The sequence below is a fragment of the Lacerta agilis genome, chromosome 8, assembly GCF_009819535.1.
Source record: "Lacerta agilis isolate rLacAgi1 chromosome 8, rLacAgi1.pri, whole genome shotgun sequence".
NCBI classification, from domain to species: Eukaryota; Metazoa; Chordata; class Lepidosauria; order Squamata; family Lacertidae; genus Lacerta; species Lacerta agilis.
In genome coordinates this window covers 9891670-9913567 of record NC_046319.1, presented here as the reverse complement: position 1 = coordinate 9913567, position 21898 = coordinate 9891670, and the positions used below count along the sequence as shown (strand labels likewise).

The 21898-nt window shown below is 49.5% G+C and overlaps 2 protein-coding genes across 2 annotated transcripts in view; one reads left to right on the top strand and one right to left on the bottom strand.

Moving 5' to 3' along the window:
* LOC117052451 (protein-arginine deiminase type-2-like) overlaps positions 1-7046 on the top strand; it is a 59520-nt gene extending 52474 nt beyond the window's left edge. Inside the window, exons 14-16 of the mRNA XM_033159403.1 lie at positions 2748-2833; positions 5143-5271; positions 6344-7046. Coding sequence (XP_033015294.1) covers positions 2748-2833; positions 5143-5271; positions 6344-6577 — 449 coding nt within the window. The 3' untranslated portion in view covers positions 6578-7046. The remainder of the gene's footprint in view (positions 1-2747; positions 2834-5142; positions 5272-6343) is intronic.
* Positions 7047-11855: 4809 nt separating this feature from the next.
* Positions 11856-20136, bottom strand: TRIM62 (tripartite motif containing 62). The gene is made up of 5 exons (XM_033159402.1): positions 19185-20136; positions 18202-18297; positions 15616-15872; positions 13578-13693; positions 11856-12427 (listed from the first exon to the last, which is right to left on the bottom strand). The coding sequence occupies exons 1-5, from the start codon at positions 19629-19631 to the stop codon at positions 11877-11879; spliced, it is 1467 nt and encodes a 488-aa protein (XP_033015293.1). The 5' UTR covers positions 19632-20136; the 3' UTR covers positions 11856-11876.
* Positions 20137-21898: the final 1762 nt, after the last annotated feature.

Genomic DNA, 21898 nt, shown 5'->3' with positions numbered 1-21898 from the left:
AGAGAGAGAGAGAGAGAGAGAGAGAAATTCACACAAGTTGTTTTCCCCTTCCTCATTCTGCACCAATGTGTGGGGGGAAGCAGGACGATGATGTCTCCCGGAAGGCTCCTGCAATCGCCTTATGTCCCAAAGGACGGGAAGGGGAGGCCCGTAGTTGGAACGCATCATGGACACCGGCTTCAAATTATCCAGCCTCCTTGTAGGGGATAATCGGATCCACTTCTTGCCTTGGGCCCCCCCAAGCTGAGCGTTTGCTGTGTTTGAAATGCATCTCCCCCCCCCCCACAGATGCTACTGCAGTCTCAGCTGTGTATGATAATATTGGCAACATTACAGAACAGCAATGGTCACACCATGCATTTAAGATCCATTTGAAGTACAGTGTTCTCTCTCGCCCCCCCCCCCCAAAAAAAAACCACACAAAATTCATGGGAAGTATAGTTTACACTTTGGAACTCCCTGCCTATTGAGATCAATCAGGCGCCTTCAGTGTCCTCTTTTCAGCACCCGCTAAGAGCATTTTTCTTTGGGCCAGCCTACCCATATATTCAGAGGCAAGTTTTAATCTGTTTATAGTCTGTTGTTGTTTTAATTTGATTGTTGTTAATGTCCCCTTTTGGTCATTTCATTGCTTAAAACTTTTTAAATAAACCACTTTGAGCTTGGGGGTGGGGGAAATAGCAATCAAGCAGTGAGTAACTTTTGTGGAATAAATGACGTACCTCTCACAGAGCTACAATACCCAGCACCCTTAAACTACAGTTCCCAGGATTCACTGGAAGGGAGACGTGCTTTAAACAAATGTACACACTTGGTCAGTATTTCAGGGGTTCCACTCTGAGAGGTAGTCGTCTAGACTGGGTGTCTTGAAAACCAGGCACCCGGTTTCCTAAACTGGAGCCCTTGGAGCATGTCTTTAGGTGCGGAACCTTCTCCCCGACCTGGTTCATTTCCTAGCTCTGGACTCTGGTGCGTCTTGACGTCATCATAGATGTGTAGAGTTGGGAAGGGACCACGAGGGTCATCTAATCCAACCCCCTGCAATGCAGGAATCTTTTGCCTAATGTGCAGCTCGAAACCACACTCCTGTCTCACGCTCTACAAGTGAGGCCCTTTAATTTCAGGCCATGCCTTAAGGGAGAGCAAATCACACCGTGTTTGTGGAGATGAAGCTCTCTCCAGGCGATAAGCTCCGGTAGCAACAACTGGAGGGTCACCACGGCCGCGAACTTCCCAGCACCTTTGCATCCTGTCTTAATAGCTGTGCTACCTCGGCTTTTCAAAAGAAAGAGGAGAGGGAGACTCTCTTAGCGTAACCAGGCTCAAAATAAAGTGTAACATTTTCCAAACCATTACAGGAGTTCGGCACACGTAGTTCAAAGCCTGCAAGCCCTGGGGAGGGGCGTGAAACTCCTCAGCTTTGCTGGTGCATCTGCTTGGCACGCAGAAGGTCCCAGGTTCATTCCACAACTTGACAGACTCCCGCCTGAAACCCCAGGGAGGTGTGCCAGGCAGCACAGGCAATGTATTGAAAGTGCAAATCAATGCATTTCTTAGAATCATAGCATTGTGGAGGTGGAAGGGATACCCAAGGCTCATCTAGTCCAACCACGTTATTTTATTATTAGTCCTTTCTTTCCTCTGTCTCGAATCTTCCTACATGCATCTTCTCTGGATATTTGAGCAAACAGATTGATTTCTTCTAGTTATTCACTTAGAAGGGCTTAGCTCCCTCTGTAGGTGATTTATAGGTAAAGGTAAAGGGGACCCCTGACCATTAGGTCCAATCGTGTCCAACTCTGGGGTTGCGGCGCTCATCTTGCATTACTGGCCGAGGGAGCCAGCGTACAGCTTCCGGGTCATGTGGCCAGCATGGCTAAGCCGCTTCTAGTGAACCAGAGCAGTGCACAGAAACGCCGTTTACCTTCCCAATGGAGCAGTACCTATTTATCTACTTGCTCTTTGATGTGCTTTCAAACTGCTAGGTTGGCAGGAGCTGGGACCGAACAACGGGAGCTCACCCCGTTGCAGGGATTCGAACCGCCAACCTTCTGATCAGCAAGCCCTAGGCTCTGTGGTTTACACCTGCTTGCTCCTGAGAAATGCCATTGCATCTTCTTATAGTTGCCAGTGCGTCGTCTTCTAGTGCCATCACTGTCCAAGATATTTCATATTCTTGTGTGTGTGTGTGCAGTGCCAGATTTACATATAAGCTTGTTTAAGCTATAGCTTAGGGCTCTACTCTCTTGGGGCCCCCAAAAAACATTTAAAGCGGAAAAATAACCATGGATGTACATTTCCAAAATATAAGATAAAAAACAAATAAAATAAAACCTACATACAGCAACAGCGTTTTGTAGGCTCTTATGATGTAAGTAATGGGCCCCACCTGCTAGCCTGCTCCCTAAAATATCACTGGTTTTCTCATTTCTATATATAGGGTGCCTACGTTCTGCATGGACTGGTTGCATGGCAATATGTGCAAATGGCTTTAGATACTGATTAGGTCCATAAATTACCATATAGCATATATTCAACACAAAAAACAGCGACAATTTGTTGTTGAGAAAGGACAGCTGGACATATAAAGGGCCCCATTACCTTCAGTAATGTGTATGTGTGCGCGCGCATGCGCGCGCAGTAACATTTGAGGAGTTCCTTTCAGAAAATAAGAAGCTGCCAAGCCCTGCGAGTGGCTTCTAGGAGTAACTTTCTCCCCACCACCACCTTTTGTCCCCCCCCCCCAGGGTACACCGGCACAGACACGAAGCGCGTCACTGTCAACAAGGTGCTCTCCAACGAGGTCATGGTGCAAGAGAATCAGTATGTGCAGGTAAGTCAAGGATTCTTGAGCCGCAATTCCTGCACTGCAGCTGTTTGGAGATCCCTTCCAATTTTACAGTTCTGTCCTTGTCAAGTGGCTGTCCTTTTTCGTTTTAATCAAAATTATCCCCCCACCCCGCCAAAAAAAGTATACTTAAATCAAGGCACAAATGAAGCCTCTGAGCGCGACTTCCGGTGTTTTTTTTTTACGTGCGTTCGAGTTTTTTTTTTACGTGCGTCCGGGGCGGATCGTGTGCGTAACCCGGGGTTCCACTGTGTGTGCTTTCTGAGGCTCTGGTTAATTATGAGACTGTAAGGCATAGCTGTCAACCCTCCCTGCTGTTCCCCACTGCTATAATAAGGGAAATTCCCGCCAAAAAAGGGAAAGGTTGACAGCTATGCCATAAGAATAGTTACTTTTTTCTCACTTTAAAAAAGCACAGCGCTGAAGGAGGAAGTTGGGGCGATTGACCCTCTTTCCTACTTCCTCTTTCAGCTCTACAGTCATACCTCATGCTGCATACGCTCCGTGTTGTGTACGCTTGGGATACACACTCCTGCACCCGAGAAGTGTTTTCCGGAGCACGTGGGACCGCTGGATGCGCAGAACGCTTCTGCGCACTTCGTGCATGCACAGAAACGCTCAAATCGCACGACTTCCGGTTTTTCGGGGTTTTTTTAAACGTGTGTTAGAGTTACGCACGGCGACCCGGGGTTCCACTGTGTGTGCTTTCTGAGGCTCTGGTTAATTGTACTGGATCTGACTTATGTCCAGGTCCCATTGGAAGTGCAAAGTAGTGTGGGGAGGCTGGTCTGGGTGAGAGAGAAGGAAACAGAAGGCACTCACTCATAAATGTGTCCACATCCTGCTTTTGGGCTTCTCCTTGGGGCACCTGCAAGAACAGGATGCTGGACCAGATGGGACATTGGGCTGGTGAAGCAGGATCTGCCTGTATCCTTCTTACTGCAAGTTAATCTCACTGTAAAGTAGCTTAAATGAAGAGGAAGAGAGGCACAGGACTCAGGTCACTCTGTGGGGCTGCCTAGGTCTTTCCACTCCCTAGTTCGACACTCTGCCTCTATCCTCAGCGCCACACTGCCTCTCCAAGAAGTATCTGAAGAAGTGTGCATGCACACGAAAGCTCATACCAAGAACAAACTTAGTTGGTCTCTAAGGTGTTACTGGAAGGAATTTTATTTTTTATTTTGTTTTGACTGTGGCAGACCAACACGGCTACCTACCTGTAACTTATATAGACTATTAAGGAACAGGGCTGGTGGTATTAAGACAGGGCTTTTAAAGTGTATCCATTGAAAAAACTGGAGCGGAGTGGTGAGGAAATGAAAAGGGAGATTACCAACGAAATGCTGATGCAAAATTAAATTTCTGCAATGCCGAGTAATCTGGCGTTGGCTACTTCAATCCTGCAATGCGCTCTGTGTGGGGCTTCCCTCGTGCTTGATCCGGAAGCTGCAGTCAGTGCAGAATGCTGCAGCACAATTGCTGACAGGAGGGAGGCCTTTGTGCTCAGAGGTCTGTACCAGCAGCCGATTTGCTACCGGGCCAGTTTCAAGGTGTTGTGATTAGTATACAGCCCTTAACAACCTGGGACCAGTTTACCTAACAGATCGCCTTACCCCACACGGGCCCATTTGACTGCTTGAATTGGCAATACTACAGGTATCACATAACCCTCGTCGTACATTTGTAAGAATTCGATATTTTAGAAGAAGAAGAAGAAGGAGTTTGGATTTGATATCCCGCTTTATCACTACCCGAAGGAGTCTCAAAACGGCTAACATTCTCCTTTCCCTTCCTCCCCCACAACAAACACTCTGTGAGGTGAGTGGGGCTGAGAGACTTCAAAGAAGTGTGACTAGGCCAAGGTCACCCAGCAGCTGCATGTGGAGGAGTGGAGACACAAACTCGGTTCCCCAGATTACGAGTCTACTACTCTTAACCACTACACCACACTGGCTGTATGGCAGCATCTACACTCTGGAACTCCCTGCATATTGGCATCAGGCCTTCGCTGTGCTCTTTTCGGCACCTGCTGAAAATATTTTTTGTTTAGAACAAGCCCACCCAGACATGTAGAATGTTTCAGGAAGCATTGCAGAGATTCCCAACCTTATTTTGGCTATGCCCCACCTAAGCATCTCTAAAATCCTTTACTGCTAATTTTATGTTTTATTCTATTTGTAAATCACATTGAGATTTATTTATTTTTACAATCAAGCAGTGTGTAAATTTTGTGAAACAAATCACTTTATCTGAGGTCACTAAATCTGCCCCTGTCACTTCCGAACCTCCCCCAGCGATGCATCGACTGGAACCGGGACATCCTCAAGAAGGAGTTGGGTCTTGCAGAAAAGGACATCATTGACCTCCCAGCCCTCTTCAAGATGGACAAGCAAGGCAAAGCCATGGCTTACTTCCCCAACATGGTGAGAATTGTCGCGTGGGGGTATTTAGCAAAAGAATTGGCTGGATCCCAGGGCTAAACGCAGTGTCCGGCAAGAGAGCCCCCAGCAGTTTACAAAGTGTAGCATTAAACCTTTTAATATACTGTTTGGTCCGCTACCAGAGCTTCTCCGTTTCTACCGCTCTTGGCATTAAACATACCATACACCTTAGTAAGTTTAAAAGCTGTACTTACAACACTCCAATGGTCAGATTCAAGCATTATTCTGTGCAGCAGCAGCAGCAAGGAGGACACAGGCAGAAAGTCTTGGGTTTACAAAATGCAGAAATAGTCTCAGCTTGTTGGCAGCAAGCTCAGGCACATCCTATCTCGGGGAACTGATATAGTGAAAGACAAAGGAGGAAACTTAACTTCCTTCCAGGTGAGGAGTGTGATCTAATTGATTAACTAGCATACCCAAACTAGAGCCTGGATAGCTCAGTTGGTTAGAGCGTGGTGCTGATAATGCCAAGGGGCCCTGAGGATCATCTAGTCCAGCCCCCTGCAAATCAGGAATATGCAGCTGTCCCATACGGGGATCGAACCTGCAACCTTGGTGTTCCACACTCTAACCAACTGAGCTATCCATATTTATTTACAATCAAGCGGTATACACATTTTATGAACTAAATAAATGAAACAAATAAGATGGGTGCTGGATAAAGCAGTTGCCTGGAGGAGGCAGCCCATTGCTCTCTCCCTCTCCTTTTGTTTTGTTGTTTTGTTTTGATATATAGTTTTATTAAATCTCCAAAGATATTTCAAAACACTGATCACCCTATAGAGCGTTTTTTTTTAAAACATGCATAACTACTTCCTTTTCCTGATGTTTATTTTTATTTCTCCTTTTTATTCGCTGCTTTAAAACACAACACGTTTTTATTATCTAAGCCCCGGTATTAATTCTTTCAATAATCTGCTGCTTGTATATAAAATCCTGCCTGCGACTTCATGTATGGGTGATAAGTTTGATAGATAACCCATCAATGGTTTCCCCCTTCATTCATCGTTATGTCCTTGTTAGCTGAGCAGTCAATTTCTCCTTTTGCATCCAGGTGAACATGATTGTGCTGTCCAGGGACCTGGGCATCCCCAAGCCATTTGGGCCTATCATCGAGGCCGAGTGCTGCCTGGAGCAGCATGTCTGCTCCCTCCTGGAGCCGCTGGGCCTGACGTGCACCTTCATTGACGACGTCTCGTCCTACCACAAGCAGCTGGGGGAGGTCCACTGCGGCACCAACGTTCAGCGCAAGCCTTCTTCCTTCAAATGGTGGAACGTGACTCCATAGTAATAAGGGGAGAATTCCTGAAAACTGATGGGGGGGGTGGGTCCCGCAGGAGGGAGAGGATTCGGACAAGCAGTTTTGCACCCCACGTGCCTTTTTGACCCGAGTCCACCAATCCCGAGTTTCGAATCGGGTTGATGCCATCTCAGGCAAACGATGGGCTCAAGAGACCTCCGTTGTTTGGAGGAGCTACACAAATCAATTAAGATGCTTCGTTGGGCGAGTGGGAGAAAACTGTTTGTCTGAATCCTCCGGCAGAAGCAGCTTCCCCCCCCCCCTGTTGTTTTCCGTTGCTCGGGGACTGATGGGGCTTCTTTTGGGGGGGGTTAACCGGATTTGTGGGGGCTTTCTTTTTCACTGACGACTTTGCGGGTGCTGTGTGCTTGTTTTTCCTCTCCCTTCTTTTTGCCTCCCAAAGTCCTCCAGCAGAATGCCAGCTTCCTTTCTCTGTGCATGCAAAAGAAGAAAAAGACGACCCGAAGCCCATTCCATATTCTGTGTGTGTATACGCTAAAGCTTTTTGGAAGTCGCGGCAGCTGGAGACGGAGGCTCGTATCTAGAGAAGTCCTCCTTGGCTTGTAGGCCCCATGTATATTAACTTCCATGGGTCTACTCTTGGGTAGGATCGGATACAAGCCTATATAACTGGTTTGGGGCATTATACCAAAAATTAGTATCATAACAAATGGAAGACGCTTCTGAGTTGATAATAATAATAATAATAATAATAATAATAATAATAATAATAAAATGGAGGAAACGCTCTTGTTGGTCTTTTTAAAAATGGTTGTATTTGTGCATTCCTTTGGGTTGCCAGGATTCTTTGGGTTCCATGTCCCTTTACGTTCAAGGTGTTCAAAGCAACCTTCCTCCACCACCAGGCCAGCGCTGTCCTCCTGGTGCTCTCTACACACATTTAAAGCCCCTCGAAAGCACGGAGGATATTCGTGGAGACTTAGTCGTAGGGTGCAGATTTCCACAAGAACCTAAGGAGCGCCTGCTGGATAGAGCCAAAAGCATCCTGTTCTCACAGTGGCCCCAAAGGGAGACCGAAAAGCAGCACCCAATTCCAACAGCTCTCTCTTAAGAACGCAAGAAAACCCATGGGGAGAGGAGCTCTAAGGCAACCCTCTGGGCCCAGGACCTTGAAATCAGCCAAGACTGTTGCCAGAGAGGCCTGTGCTTTTGACCCTATGAATCTGAGGTTTTTATCTGCGCCAGCCACAGACACTGGTGCAATTGCACAGCTCCCCAATCAGTGTGGAAGAGTGAAAAGGTCTGCAAGCATTGGAAGAAGCTGGTCTTCCTCCCAGAAACTTGAGGACTAGAAACTTGAACCTTTCTGTAGGAGGAAAAAGTACAGGTTCCCCGAAAGAATGGGGTAACAGGCCTCCTTCTCCGAGGAAAGGTATTCTTTGCAGATGCCACATTAATATCCAAATATGACAGACACACACACACAAACACACAGAAGCCAAAATCAAGAGCCCCCGCCCCCAACAGGGGTATCAAATGAAATGAAATGAGGAAGATCGGATTAAGAGGGCCGCAGGGGTGATCTGAGAAGGCCCCCAGCTGCCGTTAAAAAAGTAAATTAAAAACCCCCCTCCCAGGCATTCGGACAGCGCCGCCGCTGACAGTAATGTCAGCCGGAGATGAGCAATGGAATTAAAATTAGTCCTGTGTCTTTCCAGTGGGGATAAGCATCTCTCGTGGTGCAGGACCCTCCTCTCAAATACCGGCTGGGAGAGAGAAATTGCAATGACATGGCCGCCTCTGCTTGGGCACATGCCAACTCTGGGAAGCTGAGATGGCGGCCTGAGATGGAGCACATAACTCCCTGGAGTCGCGATCGCCTCTCCGCCTTTGTTGTGGGCGAGGGTAGGGTTACCCGCCAGCAGCTGGAGCTGCAGCAGCTGAGCCCAACGAAAGGAGGGGTGGCCTTGCATCAGGACCTCTGGCTGGCTGGCACATAGTTGCCCCCGTCCCACATAGATGCTAATCCCGGAATTATTGACATGTCACATGCCTCCCAAACGAAGGGATCTAATGATGCCATCTAATACATGAAAAATGTTGGCTGAGGAGGACCCCCGTTCCCGGCCCCAGCTAAAGCAAGGAGGGCCAGACCTGGATCCCTGAGACAGTGGATCCACAAGGGTGATGAGCGAAGGGGGCTGCAGATTCCAACTAGCCCTGGAATCCCCTCTTCCCCAGTTACTTAAAACAGTGCCCCCTTTCCCCTAGTCCTGCCTGACACCACAAACACACAGCTCTCCTGTCGGTGTGGAGCACAGGAGCTTGCCAGCTTTGGAAATCAGTATTTTATTCAGAGTGGTGAGGACTAGAAACTTGCAACTCGCCAGCCGGGTGCTCCCGTTACAGGCAGGTCCCTGGTTTTCTCGCCAGTGCCACCAGGTACAGCTAGGAACGTTCCCTGCCTGAAACCTGGGCCAGCTGATACCATTCAGAGTAAGCCAGGGTTTCCCAAACTTGGGTCTCCGGCTGTTTTTGGACTACAATTCCCATCATCCCTGGCCCACTGGTCCTGCTAACTAGGGATGATAGGAGTTGTAGTCCAAAAACAGCTGGAGAGCCAAGTTTAGGAAACCCTGGTCTAAGGGCCTGACTTGGCATAAGGCACTTTCCTCCGTTCCTATTTAAGTCACCCCTCAATTTGCAGCCATGAGGACCAGAAGCATGCTTTGTTTTTCAGGGAAAGGATGTTCAATCCCTGGCATCTCCAGGCAGGGCTGTGGGTGGAACCTGCCTGGAAACCCAGAGAGCTGAAATCAATCAACATTGCTTCTAGCAATTACAGAACACAAACAGGAAAACAACAAACCCACCCTCTGCCTTCCCCAGCTCAGCACAAAGCACCTGACATGACCCACTCAGATCCGTTGCAAGATAAGGGAGCCTTGCTGAATTTTGCACAGTTCAACTACAGAGCTCCCCCCCCCCCTTTTCCCTTTTTGCATCCATTGAAGACGACGATGTCTACAGTCGCTGCAACAACTTGAGCAGGGAGAGTCAGGCTACTGACCTCTAACCGTCGTGGGACTCCAACCCTGAGGAGCCAGCATGGCTGATGGTCAGGGATGAAGGGACCTCTCATCCATGCATGAAAAGAAGGCACGATGGTGGGAATTAGGGGCAGTAAAGGCAAGTGACGGCAAAGGTGAGCGATGGCGGGAGAAGGAATCCGGCAACAGCAGGGGGCTACAGCTGCTACATCCCTGTGTGTAAAGGAGGCAGAGTTGTGATGGAGATACAGGGGCAGCAAAGGCAAGCGATGGTCTGCTTACAACAGAGGAACCTGTGGCCCTCCAGATGTTGGCAGATGCCAACGCCCAAGATCCCTGCCAGCTGGCATGCCCAGTGGTCAGGGACAATGAGGGTCGCTTCAGCTCAGTAACCTTCGGAAGGCGCCAAACTGGCAAGCCCTGACCTAGAGAAATATACAAAAGCCACCATTCTGCCGCCTGCAGGATGAAACATCACCGCTATTTGGACATGCCTAGCCAAGCAATCAACGTGGGGAGATATTTTACATTCCTCGCTGAAAGGAAAATGCAGCTCCCCCCAACTCACTGTGATTAAACTGTTCGCTTATGGCACAAATTCAGGCAATGCTACCCTCTTCTGGTCGGTTTGGCTAACGCAGTTTGCCACATCAAATTCCAGGGGTGTCCTATGTGACGCCAAAACCCAACCTTCCCTCTCCCCCCGCCTCTCGCCTTCCATTGGATGTCGTACTTGCGGCACCCCACAAGCTCTACGTCTCGGTCGTGCCCCCCCCCCCAGGATCCACCTTTAGCAAACTGAGAGGCAAGCATTTCTACTGCACGCAGAAAACTTGCGCCAGCCTCCTGCTGCTCGCAGCTGCTCAGCATTGCCAGAATCGTTCCTCCCGCAGCCGTGTTTGCTTGTTAATTGTGGGGGTCACTCCACCACTGAGCAGCAACACTCCAGCAGAAGGGCCTCATGGCCCCCAGATGTTGGGAGCTGGAGTCTAGCAATTTCTTGAGAACTACAAGCTCTCCATCCCTGAACTAGACTGTCACTTGCCTTCACTGCCCCTAGCTAGTCATCATCCCTGAATATAGGCCAGGCTGGCTGGTGCTGTTGGGAGTTGGGAGTCTAGCAATTTCTTGAGAACCACAAGCTCTCCATCCCTGAACTGGACCGTCACTTGCCTTCACTGCCCCTGGCTACCTCCATTGCAACTATGGCTTCTTTAAACACAGGGACAAGGAACCTTCAACCGTGCAAATGTTAGCATGGGACAACTCCCATAATCTCTGGTTGTTGGGGGTCTCTGAAAGACTATAGTCCCTGAACTGGACCGTCACTCGCCTGCCCTGCCCTAAGCTCAACGCTTTCCTTTAATGCAGGGGTGGGGAACCAGTGGCAATACTGGGCTGGCTGGTTCAATGGTTCGACTCGCTCCAAGGCAGCTTCAAGGATATCAGGGCGGCATCCCAAGACTCTCCCATAATCTCACAACAACCCTCCGAGGTAGGTCGCGCTGAGAGATTACGATGGCCCCATGGCTGGGGAAGAGAACAGAGCACAGATTTGAACCCAGATCCCCCTAGTCCTAGCCTGACACTGTAAACAACAACAACAACAACAACAATCTGTGCAGCCCACAAAACATCCAGCAAGGTTTGGGGTCCAAACGTTCCATTTATTTCACCGTTTGTTTCTTTCCTCCCCCTCCCCTATGCTCCCCAGCCGTGATTTTCCTCCCAGCCTCCCCAAACAGGAAATCAGACCAATAAAAGTCCATACAGACATAAACAGAAAACCCGTTCCCACTTAAACCAGTCGGTGGGGGGGCCCCCCGCGAGGTTTTGTTCTGGTACATGCACCTGCCTGTGGGCCTGGAATCTGTGCCATGCAGACTTTGCTGGGAAAGAAAAGTTTGGAGCTTTGTTCCCTCACAAAAGCGCCTTGTTCCTCAGCTGGCCCACTGCCCACCTCACTGCACCATCGCCGGCCGCCCACCAAGCTGCGTCGAGGGGCAGCACCCAGAAACGCCACAAGTAAGAATCCCGACTCCCCTCCCCTGGGGGACCTCACACCAGTTTCCTGTTCCTAATTGAAAAGCCCCACTCTTCCGGAAGCTCAAGCAAGGAACCCTGCGTGTTCACCGCTGTGTTCTGCCAGTCAAGAACAGAACCATAGAATGGTAGAGTTGGGAGGGACCCCCAGGAGTCATCTAGTCCAACCCCCTGCAAAGCAGGCATCATGGCTCACGACAGTCAATGCTGTCCCCCCACCCCGTCGGCAGCCCTTAAATGCGGACGGTGTTGATCCGCAGCGGCTGCACGTTCTTCCCGTTGGCGTGGCTCTGCCCCGGGCTGAAGTAGGAGCAGAGCTTGCCCGGGAAGCGCTCCCGGAAGGTGTAGAGCCAGGACATGTCATCGGCGTTGTAGAAGATCAGGAGGCCGCGGTCGTAGTCCAAGAAGACGCCCACCTTCTCCAGCTTGCTCTTGACGTTCAGCCGGGTCCAGGGCTCTGTGCAAGCGCTGTACTGGTTGCCGTCGTGCATGACGATGCAGTAGAAGCCGCGGCTGGGCTGGATCTGGATGCTGCCCTTGCGCGTGACGGCCTCATGCGCCAGGCCGATCATCCACTGCGTCTTCTCCGAGACCACCACCTCCCAGTAGTGCACCCCGCCGCCAAAGGCCTCCGAGCCCAGCACCGAGACCTCCACGTCAAAGCGCTTGGGGGAGTCCTGCAGCGGCTGTGGGTGCAGGTTGCCGTAGGCCACAATGGTGCAGTCGTCGGAGAGGATGAGGCGCTGGTGGGCTGTGGAGGGGTCCAGCGTGAGTGTGGCAGGCACTGCGGGGAGAAATAGGTTGCTATTTATTCATTTTGTAATATTTCTACACCGCTTGGTTGTGGGAGGGGGGAACCCCAAAGCAGTTAATGAAGAGAAGAAAACAATAAATCAAACAGTAGAACCAACATTTTTTGTGCCTTTTTATTTTTCTTTTCTTCTTCACATCACTTTATTATTTCTTTATAAATGAAACTCTTTTTGATAAAATATTGGTACCAAACAACCCTTTAAAACATTGGAAGGATAAAATCAGCAGAAAACCTAAGGTAGATTCTACACGTCAGGGTAGACATTTGCCTAAACAAAATTATTTTTCAGCAAGCACCTAAAAAATTGCAGCGAAGGTGCCTGCCTGGTGTCAAAGAACAGGGAGTTGCAGAATGTAGATGCTGTCAGACAGCAGCCATCTCTTATTTCCTTTCTGGTGTCTGCTAAGTATGGGATAAGCAGCCTCATATAACCAACATGCTTAAGTCTATTTAATGCATGAAGGGGTTAAGACCATAAAGTAAGCTGTCCTGCCAGGCTTAGCTCACCTTGGGAGGGACTAGAAAGTCAAGACTTTCCTCCCCTCCCCATGCCACCGTCTACCTGAGAAACTCAGCATGTACAGAGGTCTGAGCTGGTTTCTCCAAGCTCAGACCACCTGGCCCTAATAAGCCTTTCTTGAGTTCCTACACCAATAATTTAGGAAGTTACACCACTGTAACTAAGCCATGTTTTACTGCCTCTGCAACTTTTTCTGAATGCTGTATGGAAAAGCACATGAATATGACCTTTGGAGAGTTTGTAAGTATACCATTTTTAATTTCCCAAACATGTGGTCTTTTTAGATGCGAGGGGAGTTCTGAAACTCACAAGGGCATGTTTCAACGGTCTAACAACCTATATTTCCATGCTTTACTTTGCTGCGTGCTTTGTGATTTTAAATCTCTTCTGGGGTTCTCTTACCAAACGTGGTTGGTGGCACCAACACTAAGAACCTTCCATTCCCAGCAAACCTTTGAAGTGGAGACCTTTTATCCCAGTCTACATCTGCCTCAGACTCGCAACTGTCATATAATGCTGATTTTGTTGCGGCCGTTCACTGTTAAAATGGGGTATTTTTACAGGAAGCAATTCAGAAAGGAAGCAAACACATTCGCTCACCTGGGTGGATGTCCTGAAAAAGAGATTTCCAGATAGTGTACTGCAAGGGCCCCATATACTTGGAGGTGGGAAAGTCCTCGTACGTGAGGTTTGTTTCGTGGATCTTGCCCTTGAGCCTTGTGAGGAGGAAGAGAACCAGGGTGAGCAAGGAGCACGTGGGTTGCACACACTTTCAATGGGTCTACTTGGTGTTTGCTAGACACAGTGGCTGTCCTCTGCCTCCATGGCCAGAAGCAGTGATGCTTCTGAATGCCAGGTGCTGGAAAACACACCTTTAGTTTTTCCTTTCTTTCCCTTCTCCCTCTCTCTTTTACTTGTCTTTTCTTTCTGACTTTTGTCCTTTTTTAGACTTTTTGTCTTAATATAGCATAAAAAGTAGCTGTTTTATCTTAGTATATTATTTTTAAAAAATGCTTTGCAATGGTTTTGTTTTTTTGTATAGCAGGGATGTCCAACTCCCAGTAGACTGTTATCTACTCACAGTATAAAAAAACTGGAACTGTCGTTGTATGGATCAAAGTTGTTGAGCTTTTTGGGGGGAAGCCAAGGTGGTTGAGCTTTTTTTTAGAGAGCAAATGAATGAATGGAACTGAATATATGAATGAATGGAACTGAATGAGCATCATTGTGATATACACATAACATAATCAAAAGTTGATTATATAAAGCACAGTGGGCAGGAGCAGGGACCGAGCAATGGGAGCTCACCCCGTCATGAGGATTCGAACCGCCAACCTTCTGATCGGCAAGCCCTAGGCTCTGTGGTTAAGACCAAAGTGCCACCCGCATCCTTGAGCATAAGTGTACCTGCGGGTTATTTATTTATTACTTTAGTGATAAGTTGTAATTCAGCAACTTCTCTTTTCTGAAAGCTATGGAGAGACCTGGTCTTAACAGAGATATTGGATTCCTGTCTTATTACATATGCTAATCATCTGGATACTATCCCTTGCTTTTTCCTGTAGGACTAATTGCAGTTATTAACAGTCGTCAACAGGTTTACCCTACCCGTTGAGTCAGGGCCCTGAAGTAGAACTTAATCTGATGGCCCACTTTTTTGCTAGGAAGCAAAAGTTGCTGAGCTTTTTTAGGAAAGGCAAAGTTCTTGAGCTTTTTTGGGGAAGCCAAAATTGTAGAGCTTTTTTAGGAAGCCAACATTCTTCAGCTTTTTTGGGAAAGCCAAAATTATTGAGCTTTTATTTTGGGGGGGGGAGTAGATCACTGAGGGGCCAGAGATCTACCAGGAACACCCTGTGATCTACCAGCAGATCACGATCTGCCTGTCGGACATGCCTGTTGTATAGCTATGAATAAGCATCAAGTTGAAAGAACGAAGGAACACAGGAGGGGAGAGTTGCTCTTTTACTGAGGTCTCCCACTGAAGCATCTGACTGGCCTCTGTGAGAACAGGAAGCTGGCCTTGTCCAGCAGCCCCCTCCCTATGTTCCTATGAGTGATGTTTAGTTTGACGCAACCCAACGAGAATTAGCTGGGGAAGGCTGCTCATACATACATATCCTTTATTCGACCGATAGTCAGAAAGAAAGAAAAATACATTTCTCAATACAAAATTATAGAACTAATAAAAAAAAACATCAGAGGGATACACAATTAAAATAGGACAGCACTAGTAAACCTCATACAGTTAACCCACATCGAGACATTCGATTTTGCGCTTCCGACACTTGAGCGCCAGGAAGAGGAATTTAGCCACAGATAAGGCTATTTTCCCAGTGGGCTTATTCAGCAGATATGCTACCTGCCTTTCTCTTAATCGAGAGCTAAACTGAGATAAATATGGGGCTATGAGATACTGCCTTAAATCATTATAAAAGGGACAACTCAGTAGAATGTGTTCTGTGGATTCTACCTCTCCTAAAGCACAATGGCACATTCTCTGATCATATGGAATTCCTCTAAATCTTCCCCTCAAAACCGCCGAGTGAAGAACGTTCAGTCTGGCCGCAGTGAGAAGGCTGCTCTAACCCTGGGCTCCCAAACTTCCCCTGCTGTCGGTCGCCCGCACAACCCGGCCTACCTCTCCGACAAGGACGCAATGCCGGCCAGGAAGGAGTGCTTGTCCGCCTCGGCCAGCCGCTCCTGGAGGATCTGGCTGCCCTCCTGCACTTTGCGGAGCTGCTGGCTGTAGCGCTGGATCTTCTGCTCGATGTCCGTCAGAGTCCGGGCCGTGTCCGCCTCCAGCTCCTCCAACATGGCCTTCTGGCGTTCGCGGAGCAGGCGGTGCAGCCTCTCAAACGCCTCCCCGATCGTGGCCCTCAGGCTCTTGGCGGAGGACTGCGTGGAGAGAATGAGATACAGGCAAGTCACGGGCGGAGTTTGGCTTTCTTCCCACGATCGCCTCGATACCGCCCTGCAGGATTGTTGTGTGAAGACGGAGATCTTGCGGATCTTGCGACTTGTTTAAAGCCGCCTGGGTGGGGGAAAGAGACCTCCCATTTTGATGAGAGATGTGACTTTAAAGTTGCAAAATAACAAAGCACAGGACTGAGTGAGGGCGAAATCTCTGGAACAACAAAGGGATACCAGGACAGATCACAGCAACAACCGGGGAAATATATATATATTTTACAAGGACAGGAAGAAACACCACGGATGGAATAAATGTCACACACAGGAAGAACAAGGATATAGTTCTGAGATCCTCACTTGTAGTTTCATAAATCATTTAATGTGTCAATAGCAGTTATAAATATTGCAGCTGTTGTATAAGGGATTATTATTATGACTGGAATGTAACTGAAATCAGTAAGATTTTGGAATGCAGAAATAAAGAAAACCAACAATTCTAGCACGTGGGGGGCCACTTTATCTAGATTATAGAATTTGGTATTTAAATGATTGATATTAGTAACTGTATTATAAATTGGTATTGTTATAATGAGGCTTTTAATGAAGGGATGGCGAACCCTGGGCTCTCCAGATGTGGACGGCCTCCTTCAACTCCCTTCATCCCTGACCACTGCCCATGCTGGCTGTTGGGAGTTCGAATCCAGGAACATCTGGAGAGACACAGGTTCCCCATCCCTGCCTTAAAAGAAGGGCTGTAGGTCAGCGGTCGATGCCCAGCTCCATTTGCAGAAGGCCCCAGCTTCAATCCTCAGCAGCACCTTCAGGTAAAACTGGGACAACCTCTCCGTCTCAAACCCTTGGACAGAAAGTCACGGTCAATCAGGGATGAGGGTCAGGTGGTCCTCCAGATATTCTGGAACTACAATTCCCAGCATCCCTGAACACTGGCCAACAGTGGCAGAGGCTCTTGGGAGCTGGAGTCTAGCAACGCAGCCACCTGCCAGGGATTCCTTGACCGTGATTCCTGCATTGCAGGGGCGTTGGACTGGTTGACCCTTGGGGGTCCCTTCCAGCTCCACAATTCTTATGATTCTGTACTATCAGGAGAGCTGCAGGTTCCCAACCCCTTGCTGCAGAAACAGGCAGGTGACATATGCGGACCGTTGGCCCAACTAGCTCAGTGCTGCCTACTCTGACCGGCAGAGGCTCTCCAGTTTTTCAGGCAGTGGTCTCTCAAAGATGTCTTTGGGGATTGAACCAGCCTTGCGCATGTGTCGCAGATGCTCTGCCAATGAGCTACAGCCTTTCCTGCAAAACAGTGCTGAGACTGGTGGACTCCAAAGGTCTGTCTCGCTGTAAGAAACCCCCCTTGCATGCTTAGCACCCAAGTAATTATCAGCGAAGGGGCCTTGGATGTCGAAACATGAGAAGCATCACCATTATCCGAAAGCACTGCAGTATTTGCACTCTGGGGGGAGCGATCAGATCTGAGCAATGTTCCCAGCTCCCTTCAAATCCCCACAAAACAAGGGGGCTATTCATTTGGTGAGAAGGCAGACACCTGAGGCTTCAAAATCTCTTCCGCAGCTGATATCAACAACTAGCAGACTTTAAATTAGCATGGGAAGCTTTTAAAAGGGCTCCTTTTAGCAGAAGGCAGGAGCAAAACAGGTGAAAAATCTCAAGTATTGGTTTGCAGTCTTAGAACACAAGTCAAAATTTCCAGGGGTGGGGAGACAAACTGGCGTTTATTTAAACCCCATTTACTTAAAATCAAGAGTGGGGAAATCTGTGGCCCTCCAGATACCACAGAGCTTAAATCACACCATTTGTTCAGGGCCTTGAGGACTAGAAGCCTGTATTTATTTATTTATTGAGGGAAGGACCACAGCTCAAGGGCAGAGCATCTGCTTAGCATGCAGAAGGTCCCAGGTTCCGTTTCCTGGTCACATGTCCTGACAGGGCTGGGACTGTCTCCCCAGAATAAAACCCTGGCTGGTCAGTGTTGGCGATACTGACCTAGATAGGCCAAAAGCATGATTCGGTATAAGAGAACTTCTTATTTAAGCCATCTCTTTGTTCAGAACAATGAGGACTAGAATATTACTCTGTTTTTAGGTGAGGGCTATAGCTCAGCAGGAGACACCTTGGTCCCAGGTTCAAATCCCAATGGCACCAGCTAGGATGAGGAATGTCACCTGTCTGAAACTCAGCGTAGGCAAGGATGGGTTTTGCTCAGGAGCAGGGGAAGCTGCCTTCTGCCAACACCCAGGTACAGCTTTGGGGCCGGCCAAACCACCACCCCAGCCTTTACCTTTGTCTCGGCTAGCTGCCGTTTTAGGAGAGCCAGGGCTTCTGTGTGGCCGCGCTCGCTGTCCTGCAGAGTCTGCAGCTGCTCCTTCAGTTCCCTCTGGAAAATAAGACGGGCGGCAAGGAGGTGATGCAGTCCCCGCAGCTTCGGCATCATCCAGATGGGTCTCGCATCCATACCCTGCTCCCGCTGCAGAGCTCAGGGACCCTCCCAGTTATTCACACAGCGCAGAGTTAAAACTATGGAACTCCCCACCACAGGAGGTGGCCGTGACAACCAACCTAGATGGCATTAAAAGAGGACTGGGCAAATTCATGGAGGAGGGGAGGGATGGCTCCTAGCCACAATGGCTCTGCTCTGCTGCCATAGGTGGAGGCAGTGATGCTTCCGAGTACCAGTTGCTGGAAACCGCAGGAGGGAAGAGGGCTCTTGTGCTCAGTTCCTGCTTGTGGCTTTCCCAAAGGCATCTGTTTGGCCGCTGCGAGAACAGGATGCTGGACTATATGGGCACAACCAGGGCTTTTTTTTCTCAGCCCGAGATCACAAGAACTCAGTTCCGGCACCTCTCAGGTGGGCGCCACAGCCATTCTAAGAGAACAAGGGAGAAGTTCATGGCGAGCTCTGGCACCTCTTGTTCTAGAAAAATAGCACTGGGCACAACAGAAGTGCCATGGGACTGTATGCAGCTCATACAGGGACACAACAGGCCTCCTCCACTGCCAAGGGCACCCTTCTCCAGTTTCTTCTGGGGCAGAACTGGACCCCCTCCCCTCCTCCAGGGGCACAACGGGCACCTTCCTACAAGGCCACAACTGGACATATCTATCCCAGCTCCCCAGGGGCATAACAGGTGCTCTTCCCCTCCAGCTCCTACAGAGACACAACAGGCACCCTCCTCTCTCCGGGGTTGCAGCAGACAGCCTCCTCCCTATCCCGGCCTCCTCCTGCTGCCCTGGCACAGCAGGCACCTCCTCCCCTCTGCGCACCTGGAGCTCCTCGAAGGCGTCGTCGAGGCTGGTGACCTGGTGCTGCTCGTGCACGGCCGGCTCGTCGCAGAAGAAGCAGACGACGGCGCGGTCGGTGAGGCAGAAGAGCTTGACCTTGCCGTGCTCCTTGGCGCACGCGAAGGCGGAGGCGCCGCGCTGCTGCGCGCTCAGCAGGATGGCGTCGAGAGGGAAGGCGGCGTAGCGCTCCACGATGTTGGCCAGCTTGAGGCTGGGCGCCAGAGCCGGCTCGGCGAACGTGCGCCGGCACTCGGGGCAGTCGCGGGTCGGCGCCGCCTGCGCCTCCTGGCGGCTCCAGTGCTCCGTGATGCAGCGGCGGCAGAAGTAGTGCTCGCAGCCGAAACTCACCGGGTCCTGGTAGATGCTCAGGCAGATGGAGCACAGCAGCTCGTCCTTCAGGCTGCACGACGCGCCCGACGCGCCCGCCATGGCGCGCCACCACCTGGCCCCAGCCGCGGCCACCGCTTGCCCCGGTTCGCCTCGGCCCGATCCGGCCCGGCCGAGCAGCCAGGCGCCTTCTCCGGGCTCCCTTTGTGTCTCCTCCGGAGGACGGCGCGCCCGGTGGAGAGATGGAGAGGGGGCCGCGACGGAAAGGAGCGCAAACCTCGGCGCCTGGACGGCGCGCCCGGTGGAGAGATGACGAGGGGGCCGCGGTGGAGAGGAGCGCAAAGGGACCGAGAGGAAGGAGAGATGCGTCCTCCGGCCGGCTTCGTCTTGCCTCCGCCTCCGCCTCCTGCTTCTCTACCTCCGGCTCCTCCCTGCGCCCCCGACGGGCTGCAAAAGGAGGAGCAGGACGAAGAAGAGGCGAGATGGATCGGAAGAGGAGAGCCGGCGCTCCGCCTTCCCGTGTTGGACAAAGCGAGCCGGGATCGCGGGCTAGATGGAGGCTGCGCGGCCCGCTAGGCGGCGCCGGATCCCGATCTCCCTCGTTTTCACACCATCCCCGAGGGATGTCACACAATCGCCTCTCCGCGTTTGTGACAATTCGGTTTTAGTGGGCCAAGCCTTTGGAACTCCCTGCCGAGGGACATCGGGCGGACGCCTTCGACGTAACCTTTCCGGAATCTAGCCAAATTCTACCCAGGTAGTAAGAAAGTTGGTGCAAGTTAAAAAAGAAAAAGAAAAAGAAAGGACATACACAAAAAGGAGGGATGCAAACAAAACCGAATTGACATTAAAACTAAACACACACCCAAAATGCGAATCTGGGTTGTTTAGTGCAAAATCCCTGGAAAGAAATAGTATTGGCAGTGCTGTTTTCTGGAGGTACGCAGGGGTACGCATACCCCCTAAACATGTGAATCTTTGTACTTTTGTCCATTTACTGTATTTATTTTTTCCTATAAAATGGTGATTTTTCTCGAGTCAAAATGAGAATACCCCTAAACTTTTTTTTTTTTAAAGGAAAAAAGCATTGGGTAAACCCAGCCAAATGGTCGGGGTATAAATAATAAAATTTTTGTTATTATTGGTTGATGCCAGTTTTAATCTGTTTCAAGTCTGTTGCTATTTTTAACTTTTTGATAGTTTTAAATTGCTGTCAGTTTTTTTTGTTGGTAATTTTATCTCGTTTGTAAACTGCTCTGTTTTGTTTTGCGGCCAACCAAGCAAATTTTATGAAATAAATAAAATGATGGGAGTTCTGGAGGTGTCTCCTCAGATCTCCTCCAGCCCCGGGCAGGACTCTGTTTCACTGCTTTTTCAGTGTTGTCGGGGTCTCATGGTGGTTCTCCATAAAACTTATTCGCACAGGGAGCAAATCAACAAGGGTTGCAAGGGGCTGGACTAGACGGCCCTTGGGGGTCTCATCGAAATCTACCATTCCAAGATTGGATGAGGATGAATGACAAAGAGGTACAAATGAAAACCACAAACGGCCCTAAAGAGGGGCTAGAATGTGTTGCATAGGGAGTTGAATAGGCAGAGGTGGTAAGAGACCTCCAACCTCAGAAGGCCCTTGAGATTGGAACGACACTGATATTGCAACTTGCACATAGCCCAAACTATTACAGTATTTTTTATTTTTATTAAACTAAGCTCAAAAAGACTCACAATGAGAAACTCAGCAGCCTTTACCAGTTGTATTACCTACGTATTAATGCAAAAGGAACACAAGTAGATCACAGATCATAGATTCGTAAAGTTGGAAGGGACCAGGAGGATCATCTAGTCCGACCCTCTGCAATGCACGACCCAGAGATTAAACCCCCCTTTCAGGCAGTGTTAAACTAGCGGCTACTCCAATCTCTGCTGAATACAGTTCTCAAAAGAGGGATGGTTCCTGCCAAACGTCTAGTCGCAAGGAGTTCCACGGGACAGGACATTAAAGGCTTGGCCACTAGTGAAGGCCAACCGAATCTCGGCAACGGCATCCCTTTTTCTTTTGGGAGAAGGGGGGCACAACTAGGCTAAAATTAAGGATTTCTCCATGGAGATATCTCACCTCTAAACGTGAGATACAGTTAAGAATGCTTTTATCCAAAGCGAGCCCGGAAACGCCCGTTCCAAACTAATGGAATATGTAACTCTTCATATTCCTATCTCTGACATCACCGCAGCACCTGTCCTCGCGCATGCGTACAGTCCTCACGTATGAACGCCGCATCATAGAGACGAGGAGTGGGTGGAGCGGCTATCTCTCCAATCCCGTGCGAAGGTACGCTTCTTGTCCCGCCTCCACTACGCTCCTCCCCGAC